The sequence below is a fragment of the Exophiala oligosperma genome (genome assembly GCF_000835515.1).
Source record: "Exophiala oligosperma strain CBS 72588 unplaced genomic scaffold supercont1.5, whole genome shotgun sequence".
NCBI lineage: Eukaryota > Fungi > Ascomycota > Eurotiomycetes > Chaetothyriales > Herpotrichiellaceae > Exophiala > Exophiala oligosperma.
This window is the reverse complement of record NW_015622822.1, coordinates 957,981-974,667: the sequence shown is the minus strand read 5'-3', so window position 1 is coordinate 974,667 and position 16,687 is coordinate 957,981. Positions and strand designations below refer to the sequence as shown.

At 51.0% G+C, this 16,687-nt stretch overlaps 6 protein-coding genes across 7 annotated transcripts; 3 read left to right on the top strand and 3 right to left on the bottom strand.

Moving 5' to 3' along the window:
- Positions 1–173: 173 nt before the first annotated feature.
- Positions 174–2,596, bottom strand: PV06_05712 (uncharacterized protein). Its single transcript, XM_016406740.1, has 3 exons — positions 2,275–2,596; positions 1,869–2,218; positions 174–1,822 (listed from the first exon to the last, which is right to left on the bottom strand). The coding sequence occupies exons 1-3, from the start codon at positions 2,530–2,532 to the stop codon at positions 733–735; spliced, it is 1,698 nt and encodes a 565-aa protein (XP_016262344.1). The 5' UTR covers positions 2,533–2,596; the 3' UTR covers positions 174–732.
- Positions 2,597–3,046: 450 nt separating this feature from the next.
- On the bottom strand, positions 3,047–5,056 carry PV06_05711 (uncharacterized protein). The gene is made up of 4 exons (XM_016406739.1): positions 4,691–5,056; positions 4,096–4,634; positions 3,435–4,036; positions 3,047–3,357 (listed from the first exon to the last, which is right to left on the bottom strand). The coding sequence occupies exons 1-4, from the start codon at positions 4,908–4,910 to the stop codon at positions 3,192–3,194; spliced, it is 1,527 nt and encodes a 508-aa protein (XP_016262343.1). The 5' UTR covers positions 4,911–5,056; the 3' UTR covers positions 3,047–3,191.
- Positions 5,057–5,873: 817 nt separating this feature from the next.
- Positions 5,874–7,567, top strand: PV06_05710 (uncharacterized protein). Its single transcript, XM_016406738.1, has 3 exons — positions 5,874–6,169; positions 6,256–6,972; positions 7,036–7,567. Exons 1-3 carry the CDS (start codon positions 6,101–6,103, stop codon positions 7,273–7,275), a joined length of 1,026 nt encoding a protein of 341 aa, XP_016262342.1. The 5' UTR covers positions 5,874–6,100; the 3' UTR covers positions 7,276–7,567.
- Positions 7,568–7,602: 35 nt separating this feature from the next.
- On the top strand, positions 7,603–10,361 carry PV06_05709. 2 transcript variants are annotated; one of them, XM_016406736.1, is made up of 4 exons: positions 7,603–8,328; positions 8,399–9,124; positions 9,229–9,646; positions 9,824–10,361. In XM_016406736.1, exons 1-4 carry the CDS (start codon positions 8,110–8,112, stop codon positions 10,141–10,143), a joined length of 1,683 nt encoding a protein of 560 aa, XP_016262340.1. In that variant the 5' UTR covers positions 7,603–8,109; the 3' UTR covers positions 10,144–10,361. The 2 variants fall into 2 exon arrangements, with proteins under 2 accessions (XP_016262340.1, XP_016262341.1); XM_016406737.1 differs by having other exon boundaries at positions 9,229–10,361.
- A 250-nt stretch (positions 10,362–10,611) lies between these two features.
- PV06_05708 (uncharacterized protein) lies at positions 10,612–13,141 on the bottom strand (the record flags this gene model as incomplete). Its single annotated transcript, XM_016406735.1, has 2 exons — positions 10,612–12,666; positions 12,725–13,141. The coding sequence occupies 2 exons, from the start codon at positions 13,139–13,141 to the stop codon at positions 10,612–10,614; spliced, it is 2,472 nt and encodes an 823-aa protein (XP_016262339.1).
- Positions 13,142–13,859: 718 nt separating this feature from the next.
- Positions 13,860–14,534, top strand: PV06_05707 (uncharacterized protein). Its single transcript, XM_016406734.1, has one exon. It carries the CDS (start codon positions 13,968–13,970, stop codon positions 14,328–14,330), a length of 363 nt encoding a protein of 120 aa, XP_016262338.1. The 5' UTR covers positions 13,860–13,967; the 3' UTR covers positions 14,331–14,534.
- The last annotated feature ends 2,153 nt before the right edge of the window (positions 14,535–16,687 follow it).

Below are 16,687 nucleotides of genomic sequence, written 5' to 3'. Positions count from 1 at the left end.
TACTCCGTAAAGATGTGCTTGTGCTGTATGTTACCGAATTATACAAACTACTGCCGATTGAACCACGACCCAAAGGCGGTGAGAAAATTCGAATTTTTTTTCTCTCTTACTGCTGAGCGTGTAGGCACGGTTTCTTTTTTTTTTTGACCATAGACTGACCAGCATCCATATACGACAGACTTTGTGAGAGGTGAGTGTTATACCTCGATGTACATACCTGGTATTATACAATTTCTATATATGTATATTACATCCATACTTTACAACCTGAATCCCAGGTACTGAAGCGGTGACTCCCGAATTATGAGATCAATCCCAGAAGCGCAGAGATATGACGAGACCACTTCTCAAATGATACACACACCGAAATTGTGCAGCTGCGTCAAGAAAGATTCTCAACGGCACTCTTTTTTGTGCCGACGCCGTGCGATGTCTCTCCCTCTTTGGACCCTTCCATCAGACCAATCTCGCTCCAGCTAGGACGAGTGGTAGGTGAACCCGACACAAGCTCGCAAAAGACCGACAGAACGTTGGAGAAAATTCCAGGCATCTCCAGTTCAAAATGAGGGCGTGGGCATCAGATGACAGCTTACCTCTCCTTGGAAAATACTTCGTTCGGGTAGAATATCCGATCCGCTTGGGTCTAGACTTTGTCCACATCCAGTCCAAATATTGAACCCCGTGACAGCGGCATCAATACTGCAGAGGTCACAGAGGGCCACCTTTGCACAGTTAGAGTGCACCGCCTAGCGCTTCAACCAACCACAGTGCGAGTCGGACTTTCAAGCCCACCCTTCTGTCGATTCTAGCCAGAGTATCCTGTGTCGCAACCGTCGCATCTGCCTCCAGGCTCTCGGTCTCCTTCTTCAATTTGGCCTTGAGTTTCTCGTCGCCTGTAAGGACCATCGCGCCGACTTCCAGATCGAGACTGTAACTTCTTTTCGTGTAGTTACTGCTCCCGACTACGGTAACGCTGGGGCCGGCTTCATCAATGACATTCGTGTCTGGACCTGGTTGTGGTGGCAGCGTCACCCAGAGTCCTTTGGCATGGTACGTCATTCCTCCTGGCTCTCCGACGGTGCCTTTGCGCCATTCTTTCAATGCTATCTGATCCTCCTTACCTGCGTTTGCGACAGTACGGAGGAAACGCCTGGATAAAAGCGTATATGCTGCTGGAAGCATACCGCTCACACCGGGACTTCCATAGAAGCCATTGGCCCAAGGCGAGGCGGTGAGCACGGTGCATGCCTTTTCGAAGGCTTTGGTGCCTGGGGCAATAACGCCAGGTTCCGGTGCAGCTGCAATGAGCAACTTGCAGATGTCGGGATCAATATTAAAGTAACCTGCCGTGAAGGTCCATTGGGACTCGTGCAAACGCTCGTCTTCCGCGAGATTGGTTAGTAACCGCGTTATTGCTGGTTTCTCTGTCGAAGTGTACGTCGCAAATTCGTAGTCGAGAAAGGCGATGTTCTTAGGTTGGCCGAGTAGGATGTCGAACTGGGCTAGAGGGTACACAAAAGTTTTATCCTTGGTGAATGGCACTGGAAACATCTTCTGTCTGGCCTTCTTATGGATGAGTGGTTCGAGAGTCTCTTTTGCATATTGCTTGAATCTCTTGGTATGCCATAATGGGTCGGGAAACCCCCGCTCATGAGGGCTGATCAGCTCAAACCCTCCTGAGTGTTCGTCTGAAGGCCGAAGCGTGTATGAAATATCGCAGACACCTTCATGAACAGCTCCATAGAAATCGGCGAGCTCCTTGGACTTGAACAGGTGGTAGCGGTCCAGTCGGTTCGTGAAGTAGTCATTGGACAGGTTGGCACTGAGGAATGTCAGTTCGCGTCCAAGAGGTGATCAGGTCGACGTACCCCGAGAGCATAATCTCATCATCAAAACCATACAGTTTCATGTGCTGCAAGCCCCATCCCTCGTTGATGCGCTTGGGCATGTACGTCTTTTTCCACCCATTCAGATTGGGAGTATGAAACATAGATATTCTCACTCTGTCCCCAAACTGGGAGATCAGTGGTGCCAGAAGAGTGCCGCATGATGGCTCTGGATCTTCACGAGTCCCTCGAAGAGCGTCCGTGAGGATCGAGAGCTCTAAATTGGGATTGGCTTCAAGAGCTTCCCTCAGTGTATCAATCAATTCGTGTTCGGTCTTTCCGATATATAGTGTGGACAAGTATATTCTTCTATTTGCGCCTCGTATTTTGGCCTGCACAATGCCTTAGCAAGATATTCTCTCTTCATGACTTACTACACTCTGAATACCTTCAGCGTCTCGTAGAAAGCAGTCGGGGAATCGAGGATTTCGATATTATCAGGGTCTATTTCGAATCGAGGGGCAACATGATCGAGTTGTGACGCAACACCAGCAAGAGGGTGAGCGGTCGGAGGTGCAGCATGGCTGATGGCGGTCGATGTAGAGGAGAACCGCCTTGGGATTTGGCGTGCTGCAGAAGTCGAAGGGATCTTGGTGGCTCGGGTGCAGTTTCGTAGAACTCGCACACCTACACCCCTTGCGAACATGTCCTTTGGAGAGAACGGCCTCACCGATATCTTCTCACCTTGCAGCCACAGGATGACATGATTGCGAGCATAGCACTGAACAGAGGAGGCTCGTCCGCAGCCTCGGAGAACTTTTTGTCTGCGGCTTCGCTGCCATTGATGTCATTGGCTTGGCGGGATAAACAATTGATGAATATTTGACCGTACGTGAACCTGTAGATACCTATTTCTACACCAGCCAGCGTCTAATCTTCTTTTCACCTTTTCGTTCATGGACATATAGTCCAAATTTGCTGACGAGTGAGACAGTAGACTACGTTAAGCGCAAAGGGTTCCGAGACATTACGAGCGATCTCGAGTGGACGCCAACTCCAACGTAACATCTCGTCCTCTAAGACACTTACAATAGTCCAGAGATCTCGGAAGGGACGAAGGCAAAGGATTAGACAGAGAGGTAAGCAGCTTTTCAGGCCTTGGTGAGTGGTTCAGGAGCTTGAGAAACACCATGATTAGAAGGACCCGTGAGACTACATTCCCTATCAACACAGATTACCATGCTACAACAACGAAGTCCGCGTCCTCACGGGTAATCCGGACGTCTCTCATCCCGACCTCTGCTATGGCATATTCATCACAGAGCCAGAGTCCTTTTCACTCTCCCAAAACATCAAAATGCAATCCTAAGCATCCAAAACTTTGACTCTGACTCCCTTGCTGTCCAACTTCGGACTCGGCAGAAAGAAATCATGAGCCAGCTCAACGTCAGAGGAGTCGGTCTCGTAAAGTTCAAAGTTGAAATTGCGGAAGACCCCAGCAAGGGCCATGTAAAGTTCGGCATGGGCCAGGCTGTGGAGAGGAAGAAAGGCGAGTTAGCAACTGCGACAAGGCTAGAAGAGTGATCCTCCCGACAACAAAGAACTTACTTAATTCCTAGGCAAGATCGTGTCCCCTTGCCGAATCCTACGAAATACCTCTCAAGACTGCTTCCGTCCTTTGTCTTGGGTGCATTCATCCATCGCTCTGGCTGGAACTTTCTGGGGTTTGGAAAGATCGCCTCATCGTCGCATACATCTACGATGGTCATTGAGATAGGCGTGCGTGGTGGAATCTCCCAATTCTTGTATACCATAGGTCTGGAGAAAAGCCGCGGATTCCGTGTCGTAACTGCGTATGACATGCGTACTGCCTCCCGGACGCAACCTGTGAGAAAGGGTAATCTCTCGAGCTCGGTCCAGGACAAGGGGGAGGAGGGGTCGGGGATGGCGGCTTCGAGCTCCTTGCGCAATTGTGCCAGGACAGGTGGATTGTTGATCAGGTGGAATGCCGCGGTCGAGAGGGCCCAACCCGTGGTGGTGACACCGGCAGCCACTACAAGTTGTGCCTCATCTTGAAGGCGGCGAGTTTCCTGTTCAGAGGCAGGCATTGGACCTGCGATGAGTTCCTGAAAGACAGTCGGATGTGTCGATCCCTTGTCCGCATTTTTCAGATCGCCTGCTTTGAGAGCAAGGATCTGTCGACGCAAGTCCTAGTGCAACTCGTTAGTGGGTACTGACAATATGATATGGGAGCTTGAGAGTCTCTCACTGCTTGCATTCGGAACACAAGAGCGTACAGGGGCTCGATTTTGATCAGCATTGATTCTGGAAGCATGTTGAGAATCTTCGGAACCCAGGGCATTTGCAACGAGAGATGTCCACTGATGCTTGCAGCCATAAAGGGTTCGTGCATGGTCTCGTCGAAGTTCTCGCCTTTGACGTGGTCGTAGCTATGGGAGAAGCAGTATTCCATCACTACATCGCCGGTGAAGGCCATGAAAGCCCGATTCAGTCGCAAAACTCTGCCATCCTTTTGGAATTCACGGATTCGAGCTAACAAGACGTCCAATTTCTGTCTGATGATGTCCTGCAGGTCAAGGATACGTGCCCGCGAGAAGAATGGATTCAGCGCACCCCGGCGGACTCGATGGACTTCGTCGGGCCCGGTGGTGAAGACAGACGTATCACAACCGAATCGACCAGCCATCCAGTCATACTTGTCCACGCGCCCAGCTTTGGTGTATAGGGTGTCGTAGAATTCCGAGTCTTGGATGTGTATCTCGTCGGGAACGATCCGGACGATGGGACCTGGTCGGTTCAGAACGATTGCCGCTGGGAGCTCAAGCCTGAAACCTCGAACCTACCATATTGCTTGTGGAGTTCTTGGACCTTGAAGGTGAACTGTCCCTGCTTGACAACCTCATAGTAGAACTCATGCCACCTGCTGATGGCGGCGTATTTGGGACCGGGGAACTTGGCGAGAGGGTGAAAGTAGAGGCGATAGATAACCAATCCCACGAGGTAGAGGACGTAGGCCCCGAGGAGACTGGAGATCGGCGACGCGATGACTGAGAAGGCTCCCATATTGAAACGTGGTTGTCCCCCCGTCGGTCGGCACGCCTGAGATACTGAAACAAAGCAAAAGGTCGATCAAATGCTCTGGGACTGAGTGAAATGTGCAATTCTCCCCCCTCTCGGCACCGGGGGTGTGTATAAGCGATCAGTGTGAAGTACAGTAGGTCCAGCAAGGGGGGAGAAAGTATGCAGGTTGTTTTTGCGCCAAGTCAGCCCACCCTCTATGGATGCGGCCAGGTTTGGAGGGTGTGTAGCATCGTCTGGCCGGCGACAAGTCGATAAAGGACCAACATTCCCCTCCTCTTGTGCAACGCTAACTTCACGCCGTCTCCGGTCGGTGCGTCGGGTATTGTGGCTCCCCCCGTTGGCCACTACGCCGAACACGCAAAGGATGCTTACTGTAAGAAGCCCCTAACCTACGGAGTGCCTTGTCTAGGTATCTAGTCCGACGGGGGCCCTCTCGACGCCCATAATCATGCCTATTGGAGGCCCTCGAGGGGGAGTCAGCGGACGTATGTTTCCCTCCAAGCTTTGCTAGTACCCCGTCATGGTGTAGGTGAATGGTTCGGGGGAGCGGATGATGCATCAATCTAGGTAAACACTGATGTGCTGTCACCCCCATATTGAGTCTCCCTTGACGGAGTACGGAGTACGTGTTCGTACCTAGGGGAGCTTGGGAACGGCCCGGCAGAAGAAAAGCAAGAAGCTTTCCTCGCGTTGTTTCTTTTTTTTCTTTGGAGCTGTCGACGATCCAGAGCCTTTCAACACGCTCGCCTCTGGAAAAAGGCTCTAGCTGCACTCTGCATATCCGTACATACGTACATACTTCCTCCAGTAGATAACAGGTCCCTCAAGAACCAAGAAATGTTTGACCAGCCAAACGTGGGCAATCCACCTCGCATCCCTAATCGTACCGAAGCCCCCCGCCGATGTTGGCCTGTCACGGAAACGCTTTCTACGCTGAAATAAAGGCTTAACTTGACGGTCTGAGGTCCTCCTGGCGCACATGCTGCTGCCAGACAACAACTCTATCACAATCACATTGACACAACTCAAATTAAGAAATGAAAAATTCAAACATCACGTCTTCACCGTGAACAGATGGTCCGATTCATTGCTTCACGACTGGTCAATTGCACTCTTGAAGCCTTCTTTGGTCGTTATCCCAAATGTTCTCTCTCTAGCCGAACGTGCTTTAGATGAATGACAACGAAAATCCAGCGCCGGCGGGTGATGATGGATTCATCTCCGCCGAAGACGCGTCAGTGGTGAGTGTTTTTGGATGTTTAATATCAAGCTTGGTTGTGGACAGCGATTAATCAACGCGATTCCTTTTTTGGTTTCTTTCTACCAGACAGCACAAGATGACACCGACTCCGCCTTCTCCGACGATAATCAATCGCGACTGAGCACGTCTCTTCGGTCGTCGGTCTACGCCTACAGATACGAAAATGGCCGCACCTACCACGCGTTTCGGGATGGGGAGTATCCGATCCCCAACGACGAGGAGGAACAAGACCGTCTCGACCTGCTGCACCATCTGTTCAAGATGATCCTAGGAGGGGATCTGTTCATCACCCAGCTCCCGTCGTCACCTCAACGTATTCTCGACATTGGCACAGGAACCGGAATCTGGGCCGTCGAGTGTGCCGACCTCTACCCGTCGGCCACCGTCATCGGCACCGACCTTTCTCCCATCCAGACCGCCTGGGTCCCGCCCAACCTGAGGTTTTATGTCGACGATGCCGAGAGCGACTGGGTCTTTGATGACGTTGGACAGTTTGACTTTATCCACGCCCGCGCCTTGTGCGGGGGCATCGCGGATTGGCCGAAGCTGTACGCCCAGGCGTACGACAACTTGTGTCCTGGGGGGTGGTTGGAGATGCAGGACCACGAATGCTGGCTGAACAGTGACGACGGTGGCATGGATCGGGCCCCCGCGTGCACCGAATGGATCCATGAAGTGGACAGGGCCAGCATCATGTTCGGAAAGAAGCTCAACATTGCCCATCAACACCGTCAATGGATGATCGACGCTGGATTCCAGGACGTCCGGGAAGTTGTCCACAAGGTTGGCCATCACTGCTGCACTCTCCCCCCTTCTCCTTGAGACTTGCCCGCTGACGTGATCCAGATCCCTATTGGACCTTGGGCCAGGGATCCCAAGTTGAAGGAGCTTGGAAGACTGATGCGAGTGCAGATGACCCAGTCTGTCCCATCGTTCATGCTCGCATACTACGTCCGGATACTGGGTCATAGTCGGGAGCGTACCGAGGTCGCAATGGCCCAGGTCAAACGTGAATTTCGGGATCCCACGTTACACATATACCTGAGATGGCATTTCGTGTCAGGCAGGAAACCGGAAACAGCTTAGATGGGATCTCCCGTATCTGGCTGGCTGTGCACTATTCGTGGGCGGCATTCAGGTCTTTCAGAACACTGCCGCAAATCCTGTCGTTGATTCTCTGGGCAGGGCGTTGGACTTACGATCATTGTCAAAAAGTAATAGGGCGACCTCCATACTGTTATCGCTTTAATGTTTGGAGTCGTATTGTGAAGAAGAAAGGCCCCGGGCCTGGATATGGCGATGCACAGAATATCTATACGTACTGTCAGGAACGCCAAGCAATTAAATTGCCATTATGGACTCTGAGGTCCACCGTATGTATTTTTTACGGGACTCTTACTCCGAGTCTTGTCCCTTGTCCTCACCTTTCATCTGCTGCCCACAGCTTTGAGATGTAACAAAGCATACATACGTACAGGATTAAGGTAGGTGTCTCCAGTTAAGATCTTTAGGCATAAGTACTGGATTCAACCACTGGAGCCCGGTGTCAAACCTACCCGAATCTCCTAATCACTTCTCCGAGCTTCGGCGGAACAACACGATGAGTCCTGATTTCAGCTTCGGGCGTAAGTCTGTACAGTGGAGGACCATCCCCGGGAGCACTTTGAAATCAAAGCACGCGATGCTGTCAATCTCGGACTTGGAACGATCTAGGCTGAAAGCCTCGAGTTGTTCTCGTCCGAGAATCCGTAACATCGAGTTCATATAAGAAAGAGCCGGAGGCCTCACACTCACTCGAGTTAGAACATAATTTCCATCACAGCGTGTCATCCTTGAACGCTCACACCCACTTGACTTCGACAGTCAGACCTCTCGAAAACACATCTTCCAAACGCTGCGTGATATCCTGGAAATCTGGACATGACAAGCTCTCATCCCGGGCCTGCAAAGGGGCAAGACGACTATGACACTCCCCAAAGTTCCAACCTTTCAGAGATCCAGAAGCCTGAAGACCATGTTACACTTCCTGAGTCTTCGGGACCTCTCGACGAAGCTACGGGTGATTACTATCATGGCAAGCGACTCGCGATTGTGGTCGTGTCTTTGATGCTGTCGACTTTCCTTGTATCTCTAGACAATGTCAGTATATGCATACCCATAAAAACACCCACAGCCACAAATCAAGCTAACACATCCTCGCTGCCCACAGACTATCCTTGCCACAGCGATTCCCAGAATCACTGACGAATTCCACGGTCTCGACAACGTTTCGTGGTACAGCGCGGCATATTTCATGACATTTGGCACATTCCAGTCCACTTGGGGCAAACTCTTCAAGTACTTCAACCTCAAGTTCTACTACCTGACCTCCATCGCCATCTTCGAGTTGGGCAGTCTGATTTGTGCCGTCGCACCAGGCCCCACGGCGTTGATCGTCGGCCGGGCCATCGCTGGTCTCGGCGGTGCCGGTGTGGGAACAGGCGCATTCACCATCATCGGGTTTATTGTCGAACCCAAGTCTCGCCCGGCGGTGATTGGGTTCAACGGAGCCACATATGGAATCGCCGCCGTCCTGGGCCCTCTAGTCGGCGGTGCATTCACCGACAAGGTCAGCTGGAGATGGTGCTTCTACATCAACCTGCCCATCGGCGGCTTGGCCGTGGCAATGCTGTTGATCTTCTTCCACACCCCGGCGGCCGCAAAACCAGCTCCAGCCACTCGCAAAGAAAAGTACCTTCAACTCGACCTCGTCGGCGCGGCTCTCGTCATGGGTTTCATCGTCTCGTATATCCTCGCGCTCCAGCGTGGCGGACAGACCGAATCTTGGAGTAGCAGTGTGGTCATCGGCCTGCTCGTCGGGTTTGTCGTCATTACTGCTGCGTTTATATCGTGGGAAATTTTTCAGGGTGAACGAGCAATGTTAATTCCTCGCTTGGTATGTACTGTACTCACTGCACATTCTATTTCCTTAACCTACTTCTAAAGTTCTTCACTTCAGAAGAAATGACCTGGCCCGGCTGACTTTCGTGACTGTAACAGTTCAAACAACGCCTCGTCTGGGTCTGCTGCATTTTCCAATTCTTCTTCGCCGGATCCTACTTTATCATTTTGTTCTATCTACCTATCTACTTCCAGAGCGTCTTCGACGTCAGCGCCATCGGATCCGGCGTGCGCAACCTTCCACTGGTCATCACGCTCACCATTGGAGCCATCGCCCAGGGAGTGGCTCTGTCCAAGGTCGGATATCCCGCTCCGTTTTTGATCCTTGGATCTGCAATTGGCATGGTATCCTGTGGGCTATTTTATACCCTTGACACCCACACTTCGACAGGGAAATGGATCGGATATCAGATTTTGAGTGGTATCATCATTGGATTCACGTTCCAGACTACCATTGCCGTGGTCCAGGTCAATGCGAAACCGGAGGATATGTCCGCAGCTACAGCGATGATTTTTTGTGAGTTTGACAACAGCCACAACTACTACTACGAGTACTCCTTGAGTCCTTGCAAGACTCATAACTTGAAATGGTCTTTCGAAAACCAACCATTCTCTTCTCCTCCGTCTTTTTCCCTCTTCCTCCGACCATTCTTTTAGTGTCCCAACCACTGATTCATTACGTGCTATTCCACAGTCTTCCAAATGATAGGTGGTTCATTCACCCTCTCGGCGGCCCAGTCGGCCTTCAACAACAAATTGATTTCGACCTTGTCATCCACCGCTCCCGACGTCAACCCTGCGCTGGTCCTTGTCACGGGAGCCACCGAGATCCGTAAAGTTTTTCCAGCGGCCCAGATCCCGGGGATCGTGGCCGCGTACATGCATGGGCTCACAACCGTGTTTGCAATCTGCATTGGCACTTTTGGGGCGGCCTTTTTGGTTTCGTTGTGTTCGAGTTGGAAGAGACTTCACCCGGAACAACTGAAAAAGGCAGCCGGAGCTGCTGCCGCTTGAAGCGTTTACACACCCTCTTGAGTTTACACTTGCTACCTGACTTGTGTACGCTACTCATGTACACATCTCATAGATCTTGGCCACTCGATATTCGTTGCATTTCCAGGGCTGGGAGTCTGGGGCTATGATTCTAGTCATATAATTGGACGAATCAGGTGTATTATGTACGTACAGACAGATTCATGGACATTGCTAGTCCATGCATAAATCAATCATCCATAGTCTATGGTATATGTTCGTAAAGTTTAGAACCGCCCCAGTCTCTTGGAAGTCAGTCAATCTCCTTGAAATGAAACCAAGTCCGGCTTTGACGAAAAAGGCTCTGTGAAATACGTCACTATTTACAGGCCGAAATCACCTTGCATAGTACGAAACGGTCAGAGGGTTGAACGGGTCAGAGACTGGGATAACCTCTGTTGTCTGTTCTTCATGAAAAGTGGGGAATTAGGGGGCAGTCTATCTCCTAGTCTATAGTACAGGTGGTTGGGATGCCAAGTACATGGCTGTACGGTTGACAGTTGGAGGGACATTCACAGATCGATCCCAATCCGCGCCTGCTGCCGACGGTCCTTCATTGTCGATGCCACCAATCTGAGTATCCGCCTCAGTCTGCATCATCATCAAACTGTCGAAAAAGGTAGAGTCAACGCCAGGAATCGTCCACTCGTTCATCATACCCGTCGTCGTTACGCCAGGGTACATGTTGTTGCTGTTGGGGTTGTCGTCGTCGTCCTGCATCATAAAATCGTCCGAAGGGAGGGCGTCGGTGGTGGAGGGGACCTGTGTATCTTCCACGAGGACCGTGTGTGGTTGGTCGTTCGTAAAGGGCGGTGTAACATTATTGTCAAACATTGGAAATCCAGCCGTCGGTAACTCTTGCTCGTTTGTGATCCCATCATCACCATCATCAACGACATGGATCATGCCTATACCGCCGAGCATGAATCCATCACTCGAGTGCAGTGTGCTCTCCAGTCCACTCAAAAACTCGATCCCAAAATTTGAGACCTTAAAGGTACCACAGTATGGGCCCGTGATGAACAAAGCGTTTTTTGTGTCTCCATGACCACCTTCAGCTCCTTGAGCGTTGCCTATGGTCCCTCCTTCTTCATGCCACTGAGCTGCATCTGCCTCGATACGGAGCAATCGACGCAGAACATCCGCGCACTTGGCCGTCATCATGTCGTCATTCGGCCTCGATATGACCTCGACCTTCTCGAGAGCCTTCTCCACCGTCGCTCGGTCTCCAAGGCGTTGATGGATGAGCGCGTTGTTACCAGATCTTGCCAGGCGATGACTGTCGATGTGTGCCAATACCAAAGTGATGCCGGCCACGACGGCCAGGAAATCGGCCAGACGGCAGCACGACGAGAGTTTCCTCAAGGTGCGGAAGATGATGAATCGACTCAAGATCTCGCGACTGGCGTACGTGCATGACGTCCGGGAGTATTCGTTCACACCGACGTTCGGGCACAGCAAGTACGGCAGATGGAGTTGGTTGAGCAGGGAGAAGTGAGTGACGTGATCTCTGACTCGCATCGTCTCCTTCAGGGCTTCGTTGGTGTTCTCTTGCATCTCGGTGAACTCCGGTGGCCTCCAGAAGTTGGCGGGAAGGCTTTCGGCCGTTTTGCGAAGTTCTTTGTCGATGTCGAGGGTGTCGATCACGACTTGTTGCGAGGGAGTCAACTGATTTCGTTGGAAGATCTTCACGGAAACCACCGCGTGGAGGGACTCTAGATTCTCCCTTGGCTTTCCGGCCGTTGGTGGTGCGTGTGTCTCGGGGTTGAAGTCGGTGTTACCGGGAGGTAGACCGAGCATCAAAGAGACAAATCGGTCGACATATATGACATGCGTCCACAAGGTCTGCATGCTGCTGTTTGATGGTTCCGGGTCGAGTCTTTTCGGGGTGGGTCCGTTGAGCCTATTTACTCCGTAAAGTTGAGCCACCATCAGGGCCCTCCTGTGCGCAAGCCAGGCCCTTCGGATGTTTCCACAGTTCGAGTGATGTTGTCCTTCGAGTAGGACGCATTCGAGACTCTCGACGGAACCCAGAAGCTCTTCGTTCGTTGTCACCAGGTTGATGGCCGTGTCTGCAAGTCTCATCATGATACCATGATGGTGTTCCATCACACCTGGTATCCGTTCATGAGGTGGGAAACTCATCAATAGCGCCGACAAAGTAAGCATGTGTTTGGCCAGGAGAACTGGATGGACATGGGGCCCGGCAACTTTGACAGCATTTCCTGTGTGCTCCCGAATCATACCGCCTCCGCCGTCCTTGCCGGAGAACATGGAGCTAATTTGAGGGCAAATGGTACAAATGCCGCCGTCGTCTTTGAGTAGAATGTCGATGTCGCTCTGAGAAGGAAAGGCTGCAAGGAGGGCTTGTGAGATCTGGTTGAGACTACTTGTTCTGGATGCTGACATTTGGGATATTGGAGATGGTTGCGAATCTGGTGTGCGATATGATGGAGGTGGGAGATGAGCATTGATATTTCTCGTAGTTCGAAGATGTGACACTACCTGCATGGGAATCAATAAAATGAATGATCGAGAGACAATGGGAGTTCTCAGTGCGTACCGACGAAGAATCACGCGTGGCCACCGTCGGAGGTGCAGCAGGCTGTGGTTGTCGACTGGCTGATGATCTTGGATCATTGTCACTACGGCTCGCCTGGGCCTCCACTGGCTGTCTTCTTGGTCGGTTTTCTGTCGTTGTCGTGTGGTCGATGGTCTTGACCAGCTTGTTCAGAAGTGCCTCGACACGTTCCATGCTGCCTGTTGCGCCATCCTCGACTGGACACTCTTCCTCGGGGACATCTTGGCCGACGCACCGTGTACCGCGCCGTTGGCAGGTGATACAAGTTGAATCTGCCGGAGAAGCAAATGTGCATCGAACCTTTCTCCGCTTGCATTCCCAGCAACTGTGCGTCCCTTTTCGGAGTCTTTTGCGTTTGGCTTCGACTTCGATACTCTCATACCGTTGTTCCGCGTTCATGTTTTTACGAGAGAAATAAAAGCTAAATGGAAACGCCGCTCTCGGTCAGATGTTTCCGGTGATGGCGGTATGTGTCTTTCATCCCGACATCATTGACGGCTCAATGTTTGAAGATCCCCATGAACATCCGTCGATTCCTCCGCCGACTCGGCGGTTGAAACTCATCGTCGACCCACAAAAAAACGAGGCCATGTCGATGATGACAAAGCATCATCTCGGCGATAAAAGTGCTTGATTTCAAGGCCAGACACGAACAAGAAAAGTCCTACTGAAAAGTAGAATCAATAGCTCAATGGGTCATGAAAATCTACCCTGCATCTTGCAACCCAAGGGTGACGTCTTGGAAGGCGAGTCTAGACCCTCAGCCTCGTTTGACACCTCAAAGACCCTGCAGTGTCTCAGCCAGCCTTTGAGATTTTTCGCCGACTCGATGGGCCTCGAAACCATGTGACGGCTGCTTGAAGGTTCAGCTTCTGCACGAGGAGAATGTCAATATCTCGTATTCGACCACATCACGCTGCATTGATTTCATTGAGCCCTGCATCGATTTACGTAAGACCAAAGATTCAGCTCACATGCGCCTCAAAAGGTATAGAAACCAACCCAAAAAATACAACACGTCAAGTCATTGCCCTTGGCAGTTCAGGTCTTGGGCAAAAAGGTATAAATATCGAGATGGTACACTCGTTGGTGTTTATCTTTCTGGTAGGTGGTCCGTCAAGCTCGAAAACAAACAACGACAACAGTATCCATCGTTTTATTTTCTACCCATTACTCGTGCCTCGGTTACCAATAATCACCAACCGTTCCTTGCTTGTTCCCAAACATGACTGCCAAAGAAGTCGTGGTCGTCCTGAATCGGACAGAGACATCACCAGTGACTTCTACCCCTGCGCAGCTCACGTGCGTTTTCAACTACGTCTGGGACGGTGACCGCGAGGTGGGAAGAGCTTACCTTTCCACCGTCAACGGGTGCTCCTGCGGTGCTGCCCTGGACGACGGGTCGGGCACCAAGTCATTCGCCGGGGCCCCTGTCTGGGTGACGAATCAATTGATGGGCGGCCCGAGTTTCGAGGTCAGCAAGTTCGCGTTGAAGGTCGGAAAGGCCGACAAGGACACAAAGGCCGCGATCTGGGTGAAGCAACAGGACAACAAGGAAAAGTTGCTGTACAAGTCTGCCAACTATTGAACGAAGGATACGCGCTCATGATGAATAATAATACATCAGGAATTCTTTCCTCGAAATGATGAAGAAGCACGGTAGGCCATGGATGTGTGTCATGGAGACTACTGATGAGGCACACCCAAAGTTGCTAGTCAAGATACAGTGATATGATTTCAAGGTCTTGAGAGGCTCAGGATGAGCTGGTTGACTAGTCACCTAGAGTCACTGAAATGAAGTCCTCACTGTTTCATTCTTGACCCCATTGTCTTTGCTCTTGAGTGTCGCCCTCTTCCTCCAGCCTTTGCTCAGACTCACTCCTGAGACCCTACTGTATCGCCCCGAAACTCGGGTTGTGGTGGCCTTGAAGCTCCCTACCCCTCTTGGGTTCTATCAGAGACTCTAAATCCGACTCTTTGTCACCACTTGTAAGTTGTTGCACCATAGGTCAAAAGAATGATTCTCGGAATGGAAAAAGAATCGAGTTGGAATTCTCGTTCAATTGGAATCGACTTCATACTGTTTCCTGTGCAATATCACCAATAAACGTGGGCGACCACACTGCACAATACAGCCAGCTACTTTAAATCAATGTCCTCCAGAGAGGGAGCACCCTCCCCAGTCTTGAGCATCATCTCCCCTTGCATCATTCCGCAGACGAATGTGTCACCAATCAGCTAAAAGCCTCGCCATGTTTTCGAACGGAAACTGGTAAGCAGCACCCGAGGGGAATGAAACCTTTGTCACCCTTTTTAGTTCTGCCCGGCTCTACACCCATGTACACATTTTAAGCGATGAAGAGACATCTTTGATCCGTCATTCTGAGATTAAAACGAAATCTTCGAAGGTTGGCTTCGTCTCGGCTGATATCAAGAATCTTTGATCATTCCAAACAGCCAGGCATGCGGCTCTTGCTAAGAAAGTTTTCAATCAGGACAGTTAGGCTGAGCTCTTTGTCGACACTTGCCTTTGTTTTGTCCTCCAGCAGTTTGTCCAAGATCTCTTTCGCTCTGGGATTCAATCTCCTGGACGTCACGACCACCACCTCATCTCCCTGACGGAAGTCGGGAAGCGCTCTGCCTTTGTAAATATACTTCACAGCTGTCAAAAAACAAGCGGCCATGGAGCAAAACTCGTACTCCAGATGAGTGGAAAGAACTTTTGGAGTATCGAAGCCGCGCCAAAGGCGGTCTATGATCACAGTCTTTGATAAGATTTGAAGCAAGGGTTCCCCGTTAATATTTGAATTGCTCGTGATTCGAGAGCACGGATTCGACCCATCTGTATATTCGCTCCTCAGGAGACCAATTCTGTTCAGCGAACTCAGAAATCTCGTCGCACATGAGCCCTCTTATCTGGATTTGGTGATTGTTATCTTTAGAAGGGAAACTGCAGTCCCCTTTCGTGTCGACTGAGGCGTTAAAGAGCATGGTAGCATAAGAGGGTGCATCTTCGCAGAACCTAAGATCAAACTCGCGACATCGACAATCGGGCACCCATGAAGGGAGAGAGTCTCGCGAATTCTGATTTATGCTGCCAACGCCAGCAAATTCGAGAATGTCCAGACGTTCAGAATGTTGGATCAGAGCCCGGATAGCGTTCGTGTAGGCCTCGTCGACAGTACTTTCATAATCCACAGGGATGGGCAGATCTTGGACCTAAGCCAATCCAAGGAGCCCAAATATCTTGTCTCTCGCATCAGTGGCCGAGAGAACGGAGGCCCTTTTCAGAAGGAAAGGTGGCCTGGGAAGCCCTCGTCCGCAGGTCGGTGCTAGACTCGTTTTGCGGCTTTTGGATACTCCTGCACTAGCGTCTTCACTTTCTAGTGAAAATCTCATGAAAGTGTAGAATTGGGTCCTGAGCGTTGCAGCCCTCAGGATCCCGTCCAATTCTGGCATGCGAAGATCTCCACTGATCCAGGTCCTCTAGCATCACAGGAGCTTTCTGGAATCGAGGTCGTGCTTTCTGCAGACTAGGAGACACTCCTGAGCCAAAGAGACTTTTTGCTCAATCCAAACTCGTTCCCAGTAAGTCTTCCTGGAGAGTGCTCGGATTGCAGCCCAGTCATTCTTATTCAATGGCTGCTCGATTTGTGTCACTGCCGAGCGTATCATCGCACCATTTGGCCAGTTGTCTAATGCTGCAGATGTCGACCGAATAGGCTTGGCCCAACGTTCAGTGGCCACAAATGACAAGTGTACATACTTATATAATAACAATCATTATCCCGATGAACATGTCTAGGCCTCTACTATGTAGACTTTTCAGTAGAAGTTGTAAGTATGGCTGGTTACCGACCGGGTTTAGCAGGCTGCCGACGTCCTGAAGGCAGTGCAAACATGGGCGGGATTGGAGATAGACCGACAAAAATCGTTCGTATGGTC